The 17,051-nt window shown below is 34.3% G+C and overlaps 2 protein-coding genes across 29 annotated transcripts; one reads left to right on the top strand and one right to left on the bottom strand.

Annotated features, from left to right (window-relative positions):
• Nucleotides 1–5,096: 5,096 nt before the first annotated feature.
• Nucleotides 5,097–9,644, top strand: LOC114323591 (zinc finger CCCH domain-containing protein 18). Of its 24 annotated transcripts, none has more exons than XM_082884471.1 (10): nt 5,205–5,389; nt 6,052–6,136; nt 6,434–7,047; nt 7,144–7,362; nt 7,459–7,626; nt 7,708–7,887; nt 8,140–8,216; nt 8,570–8,731; nt 8,851–8,986; nt 9,151–9,644. In XM_082884471.1, the coding sequence occupies exons 3-10, from the start codon at nt 6,452–6,454 to the stop codon at nt 9,200–9,202; spliced, it is 1,590 nt and encodes a 529-aa protein (XP_082740597.1). In that variant the 5' UTR covers nt 5,205–5,389; nt 6,052–6,136; nt 6,434–6,451; the 3' UTR covers nt 9,203–9,644. The 24 variants fall into 24 exon arrangements, 16 of the variants coding, with proteins under 16 accessions (XP_028127028.2, XP_082740593.1, XP_028127026.2 ...); XM_082884466.1 differs by having other exon boundaries at nt 9,148–9,644; XM_082884467.1 differs by lacking the exon at nt 6,052–6,136 and having other exon boundaries at nt 5,113–5,389.
• Nucleotides 9,645–11,862: 2,218 nt separating this feature from the next.
• LOC114323593 (Mitochondrial transcription termination factor family protein) lies at nt 11,863–16,467 on the bottom strand. 5 transcript variants are annotated; one of them, XM_028271231.2, is made up of 7 exons: nt 15,995–16,467; nt 15,107–15,179; nt 14,936–15,039; nt 14,173–14,865; nt 13,311–13,785; nt 13,066–13,233; nt 11,863–12,201 (listed from the first exon to the last, which is right to left on the bottom strand). In XM_028271231.2, the coding sequence occupies exons 1-5, from the start codon at nt 16,310–16,312 to the stop codon at nt 13,474–13,476; spliced, it is 1,500 nt and encodes a 499-aa protein (XP_028127032.2). In that variant the 5' UTR covers nt 16,313–16,467; the 3' UTR covers nt 11,863–12,201; nt 13,066–13,233; nt 13,311–13,473. The 5 variants fall into 5 exon arrangements, with proteins under 5 accessions (XP_028127032.2, XP_082740598.1, XP_028127031.2 ...); XM_082884472.1 differs by having other exon boundaries at nt 13,066–13,209; XM_028271230.2 differs by having other exon boundaries at nt 13,066–13,203.
• Nucleotides 16,468–17,051: the final 584 nt, after the last annotated feature.

The raw sequence follows: 17,051 nt of genomic DNA, 5'->3' as shown, positions 1-17,051 counted from the left end.
CAACCACTTATATGATACAGTGACTCATTTTAAACGTTTCTCATTTTACAATAGATAAACATACTAGTTGTATCAACATCTCAACAAATAAGCATACAAGCTGTATCCACATTTCAACAGATATGCATATTAGCAGTATCTACCTTTCAACAGATATGCATATTAGCTATATCAACACTTCCAAAGATAAGCATATGAGCTGTATCAACACTTCCATAGATAAGCATATAAGCTATATCAACGCGTTAACTGACAAGCATATGAGCTGTATCAGTGGAGTCTATCCCCTATCTCCTCCCAAACAATATCCGGTTTAGAGGTCTATCCCCTATCTTCCCCTAAACCGTGGAGTACATCCCCTATCTTCTCCCATACACACAACGTATATACACATAAGCCATATACACAATCAATCAATACATAACGTTAATGTATTCTATCAACCGTCATACCCTATGACATATCCAATTGATTAGTTTTAGTTTGCCTAATCATCATGCATTGTCTACAACAATCAAAACTACCCTCCACCGGTAGCCCAAGCAATTATTTCTAAACAGATAATAAATGCTCCAACAGATAAAATATCAATGTTTTCAAAAGTGAGCGATTAATAAATCCAATTCCACTATTCTACTATATAATGAGTCAATTTCATTATTTCCAACTCAATTCCATACAACCACAATTTTCCCAAATTAATTATACCAATTAATTTATACAACCAATTAGGATTTTCTACCACATTTCCCAATAATAACCCAATGGTCTATATATCAACAACCCACAACAATATCATTATTTTGAAACTTGCAATACACATTTTTAGAATCAAAATAACAAACCATCTTTTAACATTTTGAAACCCTAAGTCCCAAAATTACCCAACTTCAACACTTTATCAAAACAACCAAAAATCTATGTCAAAGACCATAAGAGTGAGTAGGAATCCCTACCTCAAAAGATGACACCCAATGAAGAAGATGACGAAAACGAAGTTGCTCCAAATCACAAGTTTCTCGGATCAAAATGTAGTCCTCGACGATCAACCCAACTTTTACAAAGGTCAAAGAGGAGGGAAACACTCTAACTAGATCAAACCCTAGAGAGAAGGGAGTTTCTAGAGAGAGAAGCTCTCAAATGGCGGTTTGGAAAAGTAAGAGAGAGAGAGGAAGTGTAGAAAATTATTCAAAAATGCCCAGCTGCTCTCTGTTATACGACATTCCCGCTTGAGCGGAAAACACAGCGCTCGAGCGTCAAGCACAAAAATCTAGACACGCTCGAGCACAAGAAGGCCCGCTCGAGCTCCAAGACACAAGAATAAAGTACATCCGCTTGAGCGCGAAAACCAGTCCGCTTGAGCGTAGATTTTCATCTCCCAGAACTTTCACCAACGAGGTACTACCCGCTCGAGCGCCAACAAGCCCGCTCGAGCGCAAGAAACCCGCTCGAGCGTAGAAAACACACCTGCAGAAGTTTTGCAGGGACACAAAAAGCTAGAAGGGTGTAAACCCCGCTCGAGCGGACCACTCAAAAACTGAGCAACAACAATGAGAGCCAAAGCTCTACCAACCTGTAACATCCAAGCCCAACACATCTTAAAACTCAAACAAAAGGATATAAAGGACGACAACAAGATAGATACAACTACCAACGCCACGGAATCGAGTCCGGAATACAACTGAACAGTAAAGGAACAACCGGGATCGCTATAGTAACACTCTTTCCTTAAGACAGATTCGTCCTCTCACCGGTGCTTAGGATTCAATGGACGTATATCTCCTAGGATACAACAATCAATGTCTTGCACTAGCAACACTACCATTGCAAGCCTAGCGAACTTCGTTGTGCATGTACTCAGGCCCAGCCCTGAGATTTTCGGGGTCCAAAGCAGATAATTAATTACTAAATTTCTGGGGTCCTTCACATTTTTTTTCATTGATTGAAAAAAAAAATTAAGGTAAAGGACAAAAGATTTGTATTAAAATCACAAAAAATACTTAGCATTACATTATAACAACTAATAAGTATCACTTGATCGTCGCTCTTATTGCATTTTTAGAAGCAAATAAATCAATCATATTTGCATAATTTAATTTTTTTTGCAAAATCATTTTCAATGGATAACAATGCTAATCCATTCAATTTTTTTTTTTTTGTGACATGGTTGATCGAAGATAATTTTTGATGATTTTTAATTTTTTAATGGGTCAATTTATTTTAAGTTAATTTGAGCCTTTTTTTAATTTTTTTTTTGAACTTAAAGCATACCTAATATATTATACTAAATTATAATAAGAGGGGTCCCTTTTTTGAGTTTATTTTGAGGGGTCCTAAGCCATGACTTTGTGGGCCTATGGTCAGGGCCGGTACTGCATATACTTTCTTTATAGGAAAATTAGATTAAGAAAATATGAAGAATAAATGCAAAGTAAAGAAGAAAATTACAATTCTCTATACAAATTGAAGTGAGGGGATGTAATATATAGATTCTTCCATGACTTTTAAGAAAAGTTGTGACCCTTCAAAAGGACACACTCTTCCATTTCAAGAGACACAACTATATGAGTAAATTTTAATTCAAATTTTTCAACACGTGACACTACATTTTATCAATTACAAATGTATATATTCTTTGTTGTTTTCCAAACACCTAATATAATAAAAAGTCACATGACATATACTATATTTTTGTGTGCAAAGAGGGTACTTGCCATGTGGTACCTTTATCTTCTTTAATTGGTTGAGAGAGTGAGAGTTACATTTATGTATTGAGTGATGAGAAGACAATGGCGCTGTTTGGGAAGCCGGAAATGAGGCTATTATAGCCTCATTTGAGAAAAAAGACCAAAAGCAACATTGTTCACAGGTTTTCAAAAAAAAAAAAAAAAAAAAATAAGCTGCAGCCCGGACTGTCACAGCCTCAAAAGTCATCATGACGGCTAAATTACCATTTTACCCCTTCACATCATTTTAAAAAATTATAATTCAGAGACAAATTTGTCATTTTAAATTCAAATATCATTTCAACACACTTTCTAATACAACAACTCAACTAAAAATTCATCTTATCTTTCTAAACACAAAAACTAAAATAACTTACTAAAATAGTCAAAAAAAACCAAATAACTTATTAAAATAATCACTTCTCAAACGAGGCCAATATAAAGACCATAATTTTTATAATTAATTGAAGACATTATGTGAGTTTGATCTAGGAGATGGCAAATCTAACGGTGTAAATCTAACGGTGTAGATACGAGGAGGACCAACTCCGACGTAAAGACAAAAGTACCACGTTCGTCCCACTCGTCCCACTCGAAAGATGCGATCAGCTGACGTGGTTACTTGACGAAGCTCTATTTCATCACATTGGAGTTTCCAAAGAATTCCCATCAAATTACTAATTATTATCTTATTTATATAATACTAACTTTATCTGGAATTATATTAATTACACAAGATTAATTAGGTATTAAAAATTTTTAGCTGTCCTCAAACGAATTGAGAGTTACTATTTACAAATAATAAATTCTTCATTATATCCATACTAGGAGGAGTACTTATATATTATGCAAATATAATAAAATATTTATTATGTGTAAATCTCACTCAAACGAATTTGTTGATCTATTTTTTAAAAGAAAAAACAAGTTTTGTGGTAAATTTGAAAAGAGATTAAAAAAAAAAAGTGACTAGTGAAATGGTTTTTGTTTGTTTTGTTTTTTTTTTTTTATAGCAATGGGATAAAAAATTTCTGTCTAAGTATTCTAAATTTATATGATATTCAAATTAGAGTTGTGATATAGTGGGTATTTGGGAAGTGGATTTTTTTGTAAGTATTTTTAGTTGTACAATATTATTGGTGAATTTTTTTTTGTGTTTGAGAAGATAGTTGAGTTTTTTTGTGATTGGATGTAATGTTTGTGAGAGAAAAAGTGAAATGATTATGAGGTTTGACGTGATATTTTGTTTGGATTTTTTTTTTGATTTTGTAAAATATTTGTCTTCTAGTGTAAAAAAAAAAAAAAAAAAAAACCCAAAATGGAACAAATAACTAATAATTTTTTGAAAAAAATTAGTGAAACATTTTTCTTCAACTTTGTATAGTAAAAGAGATCTAAAATATTTTTTTTATTAACTAAGGTCCCTCAATTAAATTTCTATATAATCATATCAAAGAAATTTTGAAATTTCTCAGTAATCATATCAAAGAAATTTCTCTGTGTCAGGGCCAAAAATTTTCTAAGTCGGACCAAAAATTTTCTGAGTCAAGCACAAATTTCTCTGAGTTAAATTTTCACTGTGAAGATGTTGAGAGACTCTAACTACTATAAAATTATTGTATGTCATTTATTTTATAAAATTTTAATATCAGAAAATTAAAAAATAATTCCTAATTTTTTGTTATAGTCCATAATTTATATTTACAGAGAATAAGATAAAAAGTCAAACATTTTAATATTTTACGATTTTTGATATAACAAAAAAAATTTATTTCAAATACATTAAATTTTTTCATCTCATAAAATAAGACCAAAAAAAATTAAAAAATAGTAAAAAATAAAAAATAAATTCCCAAAGCCTACGTGAGATATTCAGCTTGCTTGGTTAGGTTTTTCAATAAATACTTTTTAGAAAATTTTATTTCCTTATTTTTCGTATTTTTTTTATTTTTACTAATTTTTTTTAATATTTTAAGTAATTTTTTTACTTTTTAGACATAGCTAACATAAATATACCTAAAAAGTAAAAAAATTATGAAAAAACCTTTTAAAAATTCACTAAATATAAAAAATATGAGAATTCAGTATATTTTTTGCATTTTTATGTATTTTTTAATTTTTTAAAATATTTTTTCACAATTTTTTTACTTTTTAAATATATCTGAGTAAGGTGTATCTAAAAAAGTAAAAAAATGTTTCAAATTTTAAAAATATTCACTACCAATAAAAAAAATACGAAAACCAAAAAATTTAAAATTTAAAAAATTTAATCTAAAAAATTCAAACCAAACACATTGATTAGTTTCCAGTTATGATTTGACTTACCCTAATAAATTTATAAATAATTTTTTTTTCTATTTTTACTAATTTATTATAATTCCACCACAATAATTTATTATAGTTTAACTTTAGAGCACTTTCCGTCATCTATGTCATTTTATTTTTCTGGGGATTAAAAAGATGTCGTTTTTGCAGTGTATTGAAGGCATGAGATGGCCGAGTAGAGAAACTAGAGAGAGAAAGACAAAGAGAAGAGAGGCCGAGACGAGTACTGGTTTCTGAGAGTGTTTTTTTTTTTTTTTCTGTTTTTCTTTTCTATTCTATTCTCTCTATGTTGCTTTTCCTGACAATTTTCTCTTCTACCACAGACTGAGAAAGATTTGGTTGGTTTGCCTATCTCTTGCTCCTTCTTATAGTTTGTTTCGCTATAAAATCACTCTTCTTCACTCATAGGCTTCAAAATTTTTGGTTTTTTTAGAGAGTTTCTTGAGATTCCCTTGTAAAGGTGTGTTTTTTGGATACGAATACTGCTCAAATAAGTGGAAATGAAGTCGTCTTCTGCTTCTTTGCCTTTTTCTTCTTGTTATGAATATTGTTTCTGTTTTTTTCATTCTGGAAATACTGGGTTTTTTTTTTTTTTAATTTTAATTTTTAAATTTGGGGCGTGTGAAAAGAATTTAATTTGTAGAGGGTTTTGAATCTGGAAAGAAAGAACTTTGAAGGTCAAGTTTGAAAAAAGAGCAAATGAATATTTTTGATTGGAGGGTTTTTCAAATCTTACTATTTTTTTTTTGGAAGTAGATGTGTAGACTACTTATGTGGGTTTTCATCAGTATGATATAAAGATTCATACAAGTAGTTCCCCCCCCCCCCCCCCCCCCCCCCCCCCCCCCCACATATTCTTTCAATTGATTGTATCTTGACGAATATTCAATCTTTCTTGTTTCTATATCTGGATAAATCTGTTCTGTGTGATCTGTTATCTGTACATGCCTTTTTCTGTGTAAGAGTATATATATGTTCTAATATTTTTTTCCAAATCTAGGAAGAAGAAAAAAAAAGATTCTGTCTCACCTTACCGCTTTATGGAGTTTAATTTGTGCAAAAGAAAAAGAAAAAAAAAGTTATGGGTATGCAGATTTTCTTTCTGAAACTTCTGACAAAAAGAGAGAAATTTCTCTGTCCTTTCTTTTCCTATTCTTTTTTAAACCAGTAAAGGGTTTATTGTGATTGTTTCCCTAGATTTGCTTATACTTTTCTTTTTGACAGTAAAGTTTGACACAAATCACTTATCACTCTTACTTGATCACTATGTATAATTTTCTGTTCTTGAATCATAGATTATTTGGATTGGCAAGTTCTTTCTCTATACGGGTCTTTATTTTTTTTCAATTAAATTAATATTCTATTTTATATTTATTATTCAGGAGTGACTAGATGTGAAAATGGACTCTTTTGAGGCTTCTAATATTGTGTTTAGTAGAATCCGGAAGTTTGAACCAGAGAATGTTACAAAGAAGATAATAGGGTATCTTCTTTTACAAGACCGCGGTCATGAAATGATTCGTTTGGCTTTTGGACCGGACACTTTAATCCACAATTTGATATACAAAACCAAAATTCAACTTGGTTTATTGGCGAAACCAGTTGTTTCGCCTCCGATTTCACCTTCGATGAACTTGGCTAAACCAGTTGTTTCACCTCCAATTTCACCTTCTATGAACCCGGGTTTTAATCCCTTCTCACCGGTTTCATCCCCTGTAACATTGAAGGTTCCGTATCCCTCCTGGGACCCCCAAGTCAACCCCGATCACCAACCAATGCATAACCCCCATTTCATACTCCAAAATCAGACTCAATTCATGGGTTTGGATGATCAATTAGAGCCAGTTAATCCAGGAATTTCAGCTTTTTCGAGTGATTATTATTACCCGGAAGCTACGTGCGCGAGAAGCCCATGGTCTCCAACCCTATCCGAGTTCCCAACGAAAGCTTGTCACTATTTTAATAAGGGGTTTTGTAAGCATGGAAGTAACTGTAGGTACTTTCATGGACAACCTTTCCCAGAGAGCCTCACTCAGATGTTTAGTCCTAGTACAAATGATGTTGTTAATGAAGATCTGATTTTTTCACCTAGGTCACTTGAAAAGTTAGAATTCGAAATTACAGAGCTGTTGAAATCAAGAAGAGGTCATCCCGTGTCAATTGCCTCGCTGCCCATGTTGTACTATGAGAAATACGGGAGGACCCTTCAGGCCGAAGGGTACCTCACTGAAAGCCAGAGGCATGGTAAAGCAGGTTTTAGTTTGACGAAGCTCCTTGCTCGATTGAAGAACAGTATTCGGTTGATTGACAGGTGAAATTATAATTTCCATGGCATTTTGAACGTGTATTCATTCTTGTTTTTTTTCCTAAAATAACAGTTTTACTGATTTAATGGCTTGAGTTACAGACCTCATGGGCAGCATTCAGTAATTTTGGCAGAAGATGCATCGAAATATATGGAAAACCGGAGTGAAAGAAATGACCCAGGCCCAATTGTTAGTGGATCACGGCAGATATATCTAACTTTTCCAGCTGAGAGCACTTTTACAGAGGAAGATGTCGCCAACTACTTCAAGTAATTCAATGTCCTATCGATAACTTGTTGGGATTGTTTGTACTTTCTTTTCTCACTTTTGTTCTTTTTGGTTTGTTGTAGCACCTTTGGGCTAGTTCAAGATGTAAGAATTCCTTGCCAACAAAGACGGATGTTTGGGTTCGTGACTTTTGCTAGTGCAGATACCGTGAAGATGATTTTGTCGAAGGGAAATCCGCATTATGTTTGTGGAGCTCGTGTTCTTGTGAAACCTTATAGGGAAAAGTCGAAGCTTTCTGATAGGTATAATTTTCTCTTTTCTTTCGCGTATTGAAAAAAAAAAACTTCCATATGTTGTGAAAGCTATTGATGCTTGGATAACAGTTGATAAGTGTCACAAATCAGAAATTAACACATTAAGGTTGTGGTGAGTAGAAATTTATAGAGGGAAAGGAAAATGAAGGGAAATTGACAAAAAAATGAACCGTTTTCCCAACAGTGCAACTTCATAACCCGCTCTCTTCTGCCCTCATTCGGTGTTGTATTTTAATGCAGGAAATATGCGGAGAAACTGGAGCTTCCGATGACTTGCGGTTCACACTATACAGACATGGATTCTGATTTTCACTCAAGTGAGTAAGAAATTGCAGTAATTTGAGTGGAAGATGCAAGAATTTTTTTTTTTTTTTTTCCTTCTAATTAACAATATAAGCTATAGGTTTAGTCTGAAAGTACAGTAAGTTCTTCATGGATAGGAACTTGAATGTAATTGTCGGCTCACTTTGTGTCAATCAATGTTTTCCTACTAATAATATAAAAAGTCACCGATTGGTTTTATTTCTGTGATTAACAGTTGGGTGTAGATCCTCCCACTCTATACACATGTTCGAGCTCATATCATGCAAGCATTTACAACCCATGCCTTCAATTCAATCTTAATAGCATTGTCATATCACCTAATATATGTTTCTCATTGTGCCAACAGGATGGGAGTCTTCAAGACTGCTTGGGAAGCTGTTTATGGAAGAGCAAGAACAGGACATTGAAGTTCAGACTAGGCGATTCTCAGAGCTACAGTTAGCACAAAAACCTACTTCCAATCAGTCCTATTTTGGGTACTCTGTGGATGAGCTGAAAGCTTCAGAAGGTATAATATCATCTCTTTCATCTAATATATTGCTCAAGTTTTCCGTCTTCATTCGCGTTTTCTTTGTTGCTTTATCGGTTACTTTGGCACTTTTTTCGTTTTTTTGATTCTTATTGAAGCCATTGCTCGTGCCTGTCATTCCAAGTTCCCATCAGCAGAACGGTTCAACTATCTGTTGGATGTCCTTAATAGTAGCTCCGCCAGTGATGATATTAATCCCAAGCATTCTGGAACCAATCACAGTGATTCGGAGAGGTAGGAATGAAAACGTTTTTTCACCTGGAAATTACACGTGGACTGTCATTCTAATCTGTTTAATCAGCAAATATTCATTGGTTGCTTTGCAGCGAATTTTTTTTTGGTTTTGTTTTGCTCATGATTAGAACTACTGTTTTCTGATTTGGGCTTTTATTCAGCAGCCAAGGCTTTAATCTCCCGGAGAGCCCATTTGCATCTCCAATAGTTACATAGGTTCGGCAACAAACAGAAGAATTAGAGTTCAGAGTACTACTAGTACTGGTTTTGAACGGCAACACCATTACTTCAAATTTCGAAAGAATACAACACACAGCTCTTTCTTTCCCTTTCCGATTTCTCAACTCGTTTGTTTATCCATCAATCAAATCCCCCTGCAAATACATACTCGCTATCTTCCCCATTACGTGGGGTCAAAAGCGGTAGGAAAGAAGAATATGACACAAGAAAGAACCATGTAAAAGAAAGTTCTACAGTTTTCGTAATGTTTTCACAGAAGGTAAAGAAAATCTGAATCTTTAGAAGAGAATGTAATATAGTCTTTAAGCTAATGAAAAGAAGCTAGTATAATATATGTACGTGTAATCTCTGATCTGTAACACCAAGCAATGGACAGAAAGTAACTTATTGTATACAAATTAATGCGGGGTTGTTCTTTTGTTCTGTTGTCTCCGAACCACGTTTTTGCATAATATGTTCAGTTTGATTGTTCACATGGCTCTGCCCACATAAAGATGAAACAGTAACATTGAAGTTTTCATATTCTTTTAGCAGATGCTAGATAGAGATGAACTATTCTTAGAAGTATGCAGGAGTCTGTGTGCGTGTGGTTGTGTGCTGGTCAAATATCTGTTTCTTGGGTTTCTGGGAATTTTATCTGAAGCTTATTATTATTGGTGTTTGAAATTGAAAAACAAAATCCAAAGTTTGACTGACTTTGTATTGTGCCTATGCGGTCATGACATTAAAAATTATGCGTTGAAGCTATCAATTGGTCATATTGGAACCAAGCCCATATGGTAAGATATCGAAAGGATTGGCCTTTAAATTGTTGAGAAATTTCTCAGTTTTTTTGTTTCAAGATATAAAAATTTCCAGATATGATTAAATGATTAGTCTATTAAAAATAGAAAGATGTGATGGGTCCTTGTTGGATATGAAGCAATCCAGTGGTTTTGGAAAGTGACTTGCAGATTAGAAATATTTTACCAAAATATTAGAAAATAATTTTAAAAGACTCAAAGTAGTACTGAAAAGCCACAACGTGAATGATTTAATAAACTATACCAAACCCAACACGAGAGAGAGAGAGAGAGAGAGAGAGAGCGCTGACTTATTCAACTCAATCTCGCATTCCTTGTATTGCCCACGTTCTCAATAATATGTATAATGTATCTGGTCTGAATTTTATATTTGTGGAAAAGTAAAAGAGAAAATAATTTAGGTTTTGTATGATTATGTTTTCGTTGTCTTCCTTTTATATGTTTTTCTAAAATAAAACAATGAAAGTTCAAAAAACACTCATTGTTTCCATTACTTCTTCAAAAAACACTCATTCCTGAAAGAATTGTTCTCATAAAAAATAAAAAATAAAAAATAAAAAATAATTGAAAGAAAACAGTTAAAATATTTCACCAAGCAAGTTTTGTGTGTTTTTCAAAAAATTATAACAGAAAAACAAAAAAATAAAAACATAACCAAACAAGCCTTTAGTTTTTTGTTCTTTTATTTTTGTCCTCGACAAATCTCATATCCAATTGCAACCTAAGTGACCACTTAATCAGCAAATGGACTTGATTTTGGATCAATCCCCTTTTCTTTTGAAAAACAAAAATAATATACCAAATAAATTTTTATTCAGTTTTAAAAAAAAAAAAAAAAAAAAACTATGATTAATGGACACACCCACCCAGTCACCAACTGACGTGTCCCTCGTGATAAAATCTTCCCCCACAGCCGGAAAAAGGCTTTAATTTCATGATTGACTTTCTAATCTCAACCACCCCCCTTTTAATTTCTTATTAATAATTCAATTTTTTTTTATTTAAAAAAAAAAAAAAAAAAAACTTTTAACAAACCCGCAATCTTCGGAAAAGAAAATGAGTTGTACAGAGCAGCTGAGGGAGACATGGTATCCAAATTGGATCACAAAGTTTCCCCTAAAATTCTCAACCTTTTAAAATGGTTACAGATCTTTAGTCCTCATCACATAACTATGACAACAACCCTTCAATTTGCTGAGAAGACAGACAGACAAAAATGAAAAAAATTTCACATTGGCAGTGGCTCAACCACCATTTGGACCCCAGATTGTAGATATTATACTTTCAAAACTTTTCTTATCCCTTATCTTCTGCACAACCAAATTAGAACAATAATGACAAACAGATCTAAATCCCTGAAAGAGTTCAACAGTAGGAATAGTAAACAGAGTGGGATGGGATGGGATGGGATGGGACTGGGTTTGTGGAGTCTATTCCTTGTTGAGGTAGGGATAGGGTGAGAAAAATCGAGGAGGTGACAGAAGCAGGGAGGTGATACTGATAATTGAGAGAGATTGATGAATGACGACAACTAAAAAGATATATGTATATGAATATTTTGACATTATATTCTTATTATATTTAATAAATTAAATTACAAAATATATTAATTATAATTTAATCAGGGCGAGGAAGGAAAAACAAGATGGGGGACGCAAATCTCATCCTAATCCTATTTTCCTAGAGCAGCAAAAAGGATATGATGACGAGATAGGGCAGGACAAATTGCCATTTCTATGAATCAACAACACACCCCACTTGTACTTCTCTTGTTTAAGCCCAAAAAACACATATATACTGATAATTAAGAATGAAATACAAGTTCAATCTATAAAAATAAAAAAAAGAATGAAATATTAGTTCAAAAAGATTTTAAAATTTAGTTTCACTTCCAAAAATAATAAACACCCTACTTTACATAATGATATTCAAGCACAATTCTATAAATTTAACACCTAATTTATGGTATCCTAAGCCAATCATTGTTGTTTCTCACCATTCAACAGATTAAGACATTTTCAACTCCAACTCAACTCTCTCTTGATTAGGTGAGGGGTAACCTTCACCCACCAGTAAGAAAACAATAATGTTTATAATCAAACTGCTGGACGCGTTGAGCACTCACTGGTGGGTCCTCCACAAAGAGCCCCATCACAAACCAGTTGAGCATATCTGAATAAGAGAAGAAATTAATTTAGTGTCAAACATAATTATTGGCGACAAGAATTGCCAAACTTCAAAGCTTACACTTCACTCATACGATATCAAGAAGAAACGATGTCCTATTCCATGTCATGAAAGAGCACACCATCAGAAAACCACAACTACAATACTGCACTTATCAGAAGCAAACATAATAACAATGCACATCTTTGGCAGCCAGGTCACAAAAGTACCACTCATATAAAACAAATCAAACTTGATTAACTTTTCTATTGTGCATTTACAAGAAAACAAAATCAACAGTATCTTATACAAGCTACTATACTATTTTCAATTTTCAAAGTAGCTAAGGAACAAAAAAATGTCTCGGTTATGTAAATATAAGTTAATCAAGCAAATTACAAAAATATCCAAGGGGGGGAAATGGAGAATATGGAAGTTCTCTTTAAACAAGAAAGATTCCAACAAGTAAAGCCTGCCACTTCAAAACTATATTGTCTGACAAGTTGTAGTTAAAAAATAAACCTGCAATGAGTTAGGAAACAGTCATAAGCAGCATTTTGCATTGAAGATCGGAAGGAGATGCCTCATTAAAAACATTTTGCATATCCTCTAATGGTGGAGGAAACCAAATCAATTTGGTATATCTGTAAGATAGCCATCAAATCATAAAGGCATGCATGCTACATGTAACAATCATCTAACAACAAATTTTTTTATTTACTGTGCCTAATGATTGTCAATATTAGGCCATGAAGCCACTGTCTCACAACTGGGATAGTGCCCATCTGCTACAACAATCTGAATCGTGCTTGTCTAAAGAAATGAATTGCATTTTTTTTTGCTTTCCAAATTCATTGAGTAAGAACAAACCTTGAAAACAAAGGTTTGAAGTTGGAGCCACTGGCTTTTAGCAAACACCTGAAGTTAGTAAACAACTGCCTACTTCTTGCTAAGTTGCTACACTGAGAAAGTGAGAAAATATTTGCTAACTGTAGAGCAAAACTTGACCTGTTCCTGGCAGCAATAATAGAAGTAAAACTGGAGTCAAGTTGTACAAGGAAAGAAAAAATGAACCAATTCTCAGGAAAATAACAGCAACCCAGAAGTTTGCTTACCAGGAGTTTGGACTGATCGCAGACATCTGAACTTTACCCTAGATGCTCATAATATTTCCAAGAAGATAAATATATAGTCGCTTAGGTTATCGGAGAGACCATTCTGATCTTCCACTACATATGTTGATGGACTTGTAAGGAACTTGAAGTCAGCAAATCACTATTATCGCTCATACTTCTCAGCAAACTCTTTCAGCAGTAAATTCTGACGAAATGCCAAATATTTATCCACACTAGTTCCAGCCCACTGCTGACAAAAGCTTTCATCAGTTGGAACCAAAGAACTCAGAGGAAATGGCCCCTTTGGAGCTTTCTTTAGGGAAACCAGAAACCTATGGCGAGGACGGATTCTCTGGTCTAGAGACAAGCTTAGGTACATGGGATATTTGGCCAATGATTGCACCTCATTTCGAAGCTCATGGATCAAGTACATGTACTTGGGCTTCAGATTCCCCTCCAGTGAGAGAGAGAATACCTGCACATATTGTTAAAATTATTTGAAAGTTTCATGAGATGACAGTGAGCAAGATACTAATGAAATAACGTTGCTAAAGATCATGAGATAGCATCAAGGGGTTTCTCTCTCTTTCTCTCTCTTTCTCTCTCTATGCCAACATCAACAAAAATTTAACATGTCTTGTCATATAGTAGAATTACTAAATATATCATGGGATGTCCCAAAAATACTCAATAAGAATGAGGAGAAATAAATATTTTACCACTTTCTGCAACGAGTAACTCAATTGTGCAAACAAAACAGAAAAGTGAATAAGAAAGAGCAAATAACAAAACTGAATAAAATGAACACAAAAATGTAACTCAAATGATGTGAGAAATGTCAAAGTGTATAGAGGAAAATAACCTGTGTGAGGCTAGTCAATACTTTCAAAATGTCAGAATTGCGCATCCCAATACTCCTTAGAAAATTAATTCTTGGCAGTAAACCATCCTCAATGCTGTAGTGAAGTAGTTGAGGATGTTTTCTGACCATCTTCACTATATTATCTCTAGGTGCTCCCAATTCCTTTGTAAGAAAACTGAAACGAGTGGTCCAAGAACTATCAATCCGCTGAACCAGGATTTGAGGACTCAGCTGCACAACTTTACTTAGATCACTCTTCTTAATGCCAACCTCTTCAACTAAGTACCTCACAGTTGGTTTTAATGAATTCTCCACACTATAAGAAAACAGGGATGGAGTAGCAGTGATTATCTGGCCCATTCTGGAATCTGGAATACCTAAACTCACCAAAAAAGCAACATGTGATTTCATATTGTTCTCCACCGTGTACTCTAAGATTTGTGGCTGCCTCAAAAGTATCTTTCTCATGTCTCCGTGTTTGACACCAACACTCAACAGGAACTCCAACCTTTCCTGTGCAGAACCCACATTTATCTGAAGGGAAGGCATGTGCCTCTCATACATTTGGATGAAGTGTGATTCCTTGAGTCCAAAGGTGCTCAGGTAATCAAGAAGAGGAAACCATTTCTCGTCCAAATCTAGTTCTTCCCACAGACGACAAAATCTGTTCTTTGTAGAGCTCCCAACCTCCAGCTGCAACCAGATAAAACATTTCATTCTATTCACTAGTAAGATTAGACAACTCATTTTATTAATATAATACCTTTCCTCTGCCATCTGCACCTAAGGAACCAATATCGTTTGGTTTGGTTTGACCCACTTTTATTGATCCCACACCCCATTCCTTTTTTGAATGCCTGTGGCTTCCTACACAAATGAATATATGTTATGTCAATCTCCGTCTAGAAAACTTTATTTCAGCTTCAATTCATACCTTGACTCTTGTTGGCTGGATTCCATGACTTGAATCTTTGTTTATCAGATGCTTTTGTCTCTGCAAACTCATCCTGGATAAACACCCTTAAGTGAGAAGAAAGCAGTGCCAATCAAGAAAAAGCAAAAGTCATTGCTAACAGACTGCAAAACCAGATGTTTATGTAGCCAGAAAAGAACTCTTAGCAAAGAAGTCTCTAGAAATAAAGCAAAGCATATGAAGAAGGCAAAAGATACCTAGGCCAAAAATTCAAATCAAAGCAGTACTTGCTTGGGTACATAGGCAGATGATCACCACTAAGATATGGCATCATAACACCAATTTTGGCCAGTGAAACTGCCACTTTTGAGATGACAGAAATTGGATGTTCATCCGTGAAAATCGAGTTCGGAGATTGAGAACACTAGTCTAGAGCAACCAGATTCACTCTTCTGCACCATTTCCCGATTAACTCTACTAGCAACTCCTATCGACGTGAAAAGTAGCAATACTTACTTCACAACAAGTTTCTGGGAGTTTTGCTAAAATTTGTGAGTGGTACATATTCCCAGTGAAAGCACTTTTTAGAAAGTCTGTATGTATAATCAAAGGCAGTACATATAACCTCCCCATTAAACCCCAAACGAATATGAAGCAAGCAACAAAATTGAATTGACGGATGATGCACAATTCAAATATTGCTACAGTTTTATGAACTCAACATATCATATCCCAAGTGCTGTCATTTTTCACAAAAATAAGTTCCATTTATTCTGTTTTTTCAATTAAAGGTGAAATTCCCTAATTCGATCAAACAAGACAAGTTCAACGATAATTTGCAGATAATACAAGATAATTATGATCAATAAACTCTAAAATAGCACTAAAACTCAACAACAGAGAGATTACATCAGAAAGCCAGTCGTCCTCATCCCAATCATCGTCGTATTCGAAACCGTCACCGCCAGCGTCGTCGTCGCTATCGTAAGGGGACAGTGTTTTGCCGTACCGTGACCTGCGATTAGACTTGAGAATTTTAGGGTTGGAATGCGAAGACAGAACAAAGAGCCTAGTAGTGGCTTTGCTTTTGCTTTTGCTTTTGCTTCTTCTTCTTCTTCGTCTACCAATCCATGCTCTCGAAAGCAAATCTCCAGTGAAGTCATGAAAATAGGAAGAGGAATAAGAGGGAGGAAAGGAAGTGAATGTGTAGATTGAGAAAACGGCCATTGTAAGAGAGAGGAGAGGAATATACCCTAAAACCCTAAAATAGGAAAGGAATATCTGTATTGACACAAATGTGCAAATGTCAACCTTATCCTTGACTGGTTTATCTGCTTCCTAATCCTACACCATTGTTTCTTGTTAGGTATGTTTGTGTTCAGATTAGTGAGTGGCCGTTGTTAGTTGTTATTGTTTAGCCAGTACGACTTGTGCGACGTCGTCTTCGTTGCATAGACAAATTACTGACATATAGAAAGTACAAGTGACACATGCACCTCACATCCTTACATTTGCACCCCACCACATATATGAGTTTGGGATTACTGCTACGCAGGGTGACTATTGCCAATTTTATGGTCTAATTCGATAATCTGAACCGTTCACATTTTAAAAAGTATTGAGTAAAATATATCTGTAAAAAATTACGTCAATCGGAGATCTATCTCTTTCATTAAATCACATTTGCATTAAGTTTTATATTTTAAATTACATTTATTTTTATTTTTTTAAATACAAATGTTATTTAATGAAAATGCCAACGATATCCAATTGACGTGATTTTTTACAATTATATTCTACTTGATACCTTCTAAAATGTGCTCGGTTCAGATTATCAAATTAAGCCCTGAAATGGGCCCAATAAAATGCGCCACAGTTGCTGCGCAGCAACAATCCCAAACTGGCACATATAGCCATGTGGTGATAATTTTTACAAGTAACTCTTACACCCCTACACCCTTTATTT

This window comes from Camellia sinensis, chromosome 8, assembly GCF_055761805.1.
Source record: "Camellia sinensis isolate YWXY chromosome 8, ASM5576180v1, whole genome shotgun sequence".
NCBI lineage: Eukaryota > Viridiplantae > Streptophyta > Magnoliopsida > Ericales > Theaceae > Camellia > Camellia sinensis.
This window is presented reverse-complemented; position numbering and strand designations above follow the sequence as displayed.

Bases quoted from the DNA above. Each gene is read 5' to 3' on its own strand.
- LOC114323591 (XM_028271225.2), top strand. From the start codon at position 6,452: ATGGACTCTTTTGAGGCTTCTAATATTGTGTTTAGTAGAATCCGGAAG. The intron at 7,627-7,707 runs GTAATTCAATGT...GGTTTGTTGTAG, and splicing joins GATGTCGCCAACTACTTCAA to CACCTTTGGGCTAGTTCAAG. The intron at 8,987-9,147 runs GTAGGAATGAAA...GCTTTTATTCAG, and splicing joins AATCACAGTGATTCGGAGAG to CAGCCAAGGCTTTAATCTCC.
- LOC114323593 (XM_028271231.2), bottom strand. From the start codon at position 16,312: ATGGCCGTTTTCTCAATCTACACATTCACTTCCTTTCCTCCCTCTTAT. The intron at 15,040-15,106 runs GTATGAATTGAA...TCATTTGTGTAG, and splicing joins TCCAGCCAACAAGAGTCAAG to GAAGCCACAGGCATTCAAAA. The intron at 13,786-14,172 runs GTTATTTTCCTC...CAATATGTGCAG, and splicing joins TATTGACTAGCCTCACACAG to GTATTCTCTCTCTCACTGGA.